At 37.2% G+C, this 3,135-nt stretch overlaps 1 protein-coding gene across 1 annotated transcript in view; it reads left to right on the top strand.

The window, feature by feature from the left end:
• LOC105128684 (Galactose oxidase/kelch repeat superfamily protein) overlaps positions 1 to 2,700 on the top strand; it is a 4,406-nt gene extending 1,706 nt beyond the window's left edge. The window contains exon 2 of the mRNA XM_011030461.1: positions 2,119 to 2,700. Coding sequence (XP_011028763.1) covers positions 2,119 to 2,407 — 289 coding nt within the window. The 3' untranslated portion in view covers positions 2,408 to 2,700. The remainder of the gene's footprint in view (positions 1 to 2,118) is intronic.
• The last annotated feature ends 435 nt before the right edge of the window (positions 2,701 to 3,135 follow it).

Genomic DNA, 3,135 nt, shown 5'->3' with positions numbered 1-3,135 from the left:
TTGTTTTTTTGGGGGCGGGGGGGGGGGCGGCGGTTGTTTGATCAGTTGAGCAGCTTTGTCCTTCCAGCCGGGAAAACTTATTTGTGCTTTATTGGTCCTATGGTTAATCATCGCTCATGCATGGGTTACTTCTAGTTTTCCAGTATAGTGTCTCTGAGGCCAGCTGGCACAGGTTTGGGGTGGACAAAACTGCACAAATTTTATACATGGTTATTAGATTTCCAAATACGCTGGCATTAATCGATAACATACTATAAACACATGTTTTTTTTCTTGTGTTTATATCATCTGTTGTCTTCACTGTATTGTATCTTATGTGTTTCTTTACCTCAACTGTCTAGAAATTTTATAAAAAAATGCAACAAACTCATTTGCCCTGGTATTCCATAGCAGATTGCTTAAAACAAGATGAATACTAAATAGGATCGATCAAGAATCTTCATGAATTAATGCACGGCACACATAAACAAGAGTAGGTTATATTGTTTCCCTTTTTTCTTTGATATGCTTTCTCTTTTCAAGGTTTTTTTATTAGTAATTGCATTTGGTATTAATATTATTGGATTATAATAAGTCTTGGTCACTGATTACTGCTGGGATGCTTAGCTAGGCAATGTGGGGGCTATTGCATATTGTTCTGTAAATGGCTGTCTATTGTGAGTATTCTAGTCCTTTTAGCTTCTTATATTTTGAGTTTTTTTAAACAGTCAGGGTTAATATTTGGTAGGATTTTCTTAAAATTCAAAAACAGCAGTTAAGAAATTAAGAACATCACCCATACTGAAATATCATCCCACTGAAGAAGCCTTGCAATTCAAATTAGCCCATCTAAGCTAATTTGAAAACCATTCCTTCCAATTTCAACTTACCCTTAGATATTTCAGATTCTCTCCATTCTCATTTTTCAAATGAAACATCAAATGACATATTCCTTGTTTTCTTTTCCCAGAAAAAGAAAATTTTCCCCTGTTCCTTGGGCAATGAGAGAGAAGCGTTTGTTCTGGTGTCAGGATTTGCATTTGAAACTCATTTGCATTGAATTCTTTGAATATAAAATTATTATGAGTGGGAGGTCAGTTGAAGTGTTTAACACTGTCTTTCATATAGGAGATGATGCAGATTAATATGTGGTGTGTTTGGCTATAAATATTGATCTTTGCACTCTGCTCACCATTCAATGATCTGGTTTGTGTTTCCATTACAGCCCTCTGTTAAGTTTCAAAACATGGTTGAGCCTAGTAACCATTTCTTTCTCTTTTTTTGGAATGGAGGGTAATTTTTTTGCATGTGTATATGGACTATTGTGGCTACAAAAATTCTTTTTCTACAAAAAAAGGGGGGGGTGTCCTAAACAAAAAGGAGCCCATCACCCCTTTTTAGAGCATATAAGGGGAGGTCAAATTCAGAACTTTTCTCTCGAACCATGACCACACGCGGATAGCCACCCCACGTGGCTAAAAGAAAGCCAAAAGAGCTTGAACTCCCACCGAGAGGCTTGAGTCTTATAAAAGATGCCACTCTACGAGGGAAGTCCTCTGGTCGAGCACTCACGTGTGTGTGTGTGTGTCTTATTGATTAAGTACTTTCTTAGGAGGTTTGGGATTTGACTGTTTATTATTAATTCATCCTGTCAAAGCTTTTCAAATTTTAAAATGGAATGATTAGAACAACTGCAGCATCTGTTTTCAGGTGTTTCCACCATGTTCATTGAAAAGTACAGATTCTTATTCTGATTTGCACTTCTATTATTGTGATATTGGAATCTGATTTGATTCTTGTATTAATTGGTGGAATGCTTAATTTGAAATTCTCTATATGTTGAGATTACCTTATTTATACAATCAACTTGGTAGTGTGGCACTTTTGTTTTTGTGGTAGGTACAGGTATAAAGAAAATGCTGGTAAACAAATATGGGCTGTGTTTTCTATGTCTCTGTGACAGTAGATTATTTGAGGGTTTTGTTATATGATCACACAGAATGGCACACAAGGATCCTTGTAGCCAATCCGAACTAGTTCGAGATTGAGGCTTGGCTGTTGTTGTCATTGTTATGAATTGATTTATTTGATTTTTCAGATGTTTCCTTGGTGGTGCTAATTCATGTGTTCTCATTGCAGATATGACATGGCTTCAAACTCCTGGCTGAAAGAGTCCACTGTACCTCGAAAAGCTCCTTGCAACTCATTTGGTTTTGCTGTGTTGGATGGGGAGCTTCATGTAATGACTCTTATGCGAGGAGATGATTTAGTCAAAACTCATAGGTCACGGCAGCAGAAGAGGGGAGGAACGCTTTTGGTCCAAATCTATCATCCTAAGAAGAAGACATGGAGATCATTCGTTACAAGACCACCATTCTATCACTTGTTGGATTTCAAGACTGCAATTATGTGCACCATTCGGCTTTAGACGATTACATCTTGTGAATATCATAGTTACAGCCACCCGATTTATGTAATAATTATGTTGCCTGAACCTTGTCCGTGGCACATAGCACATGGTGGAGGCCAATGTACATACAGAATGATGAAGCACAGTACGGCACCGGTTTAATTTTAAATGAATGTAACTACAACGTTTTCTTACATAAATATGTTGTGTGCATAAAAGCAACATAGTGTTATCGAGCTTTTGTAAAGGAAAAGATGTCATAATAAGTATTTAGGTGCTGGAAATAACATATGCCCATTTGAATTTCTTCTCGTTTTTGGGGTATTCTCTGTGGTTCTAACATCCCAACGAGCTTTATTCAGGTGGAGTTTTGACACTCTAGTTGAGTGCACTCGATGTTCATCTGGTAAGACCTGTGAACTAATGGTTTTCTTTCTCGTGGCTCATGTGAGTTCACGAGTGGAAAAACTCAGAAAGGATTGAGTCGAATGCAAGCCCAGGCCATTCTTTATCAAGGGCCAGGACTCAAAAACCCCTGTTATGAATTACCAACTAAAATCATCCAAGTGATGCAAGGACGTTAGTATTTGCATCAAGTTGAGGTATGTTGGGTATGCTGGGTTTGGTGCTAGTTAGGTTAAAAGAATAATTAGATTTGATAATGTGTCCGGTTTAGATATGTCAGGTTTGGTGTTTGTGAGATCTAAAAAATGATTAGGTTTAATATCATTAATTTATAGGTATTT

This window comes from Populus euphratica, unplaced genomic scaffold (genome assembly GCF_000495115.2).
Source record: "Populus euphratica unplaced genomic scaffold, PopEup_1.0 scaffold11.1, whole genome shotgun sequence".
Taxonomy (NCBI): domain Eukaryota; kingdom Viridiplantae; phylum Streptophyta; class Magnoliopsida; order Malpighiales; family Salicaceae; genus Populus; species Populus euphratica.
The sequence above is the reverse complement of the archived record's forward strand: the minus strand, read 5'-3'. Positions and strand labels throughout refer to the sequence as shown.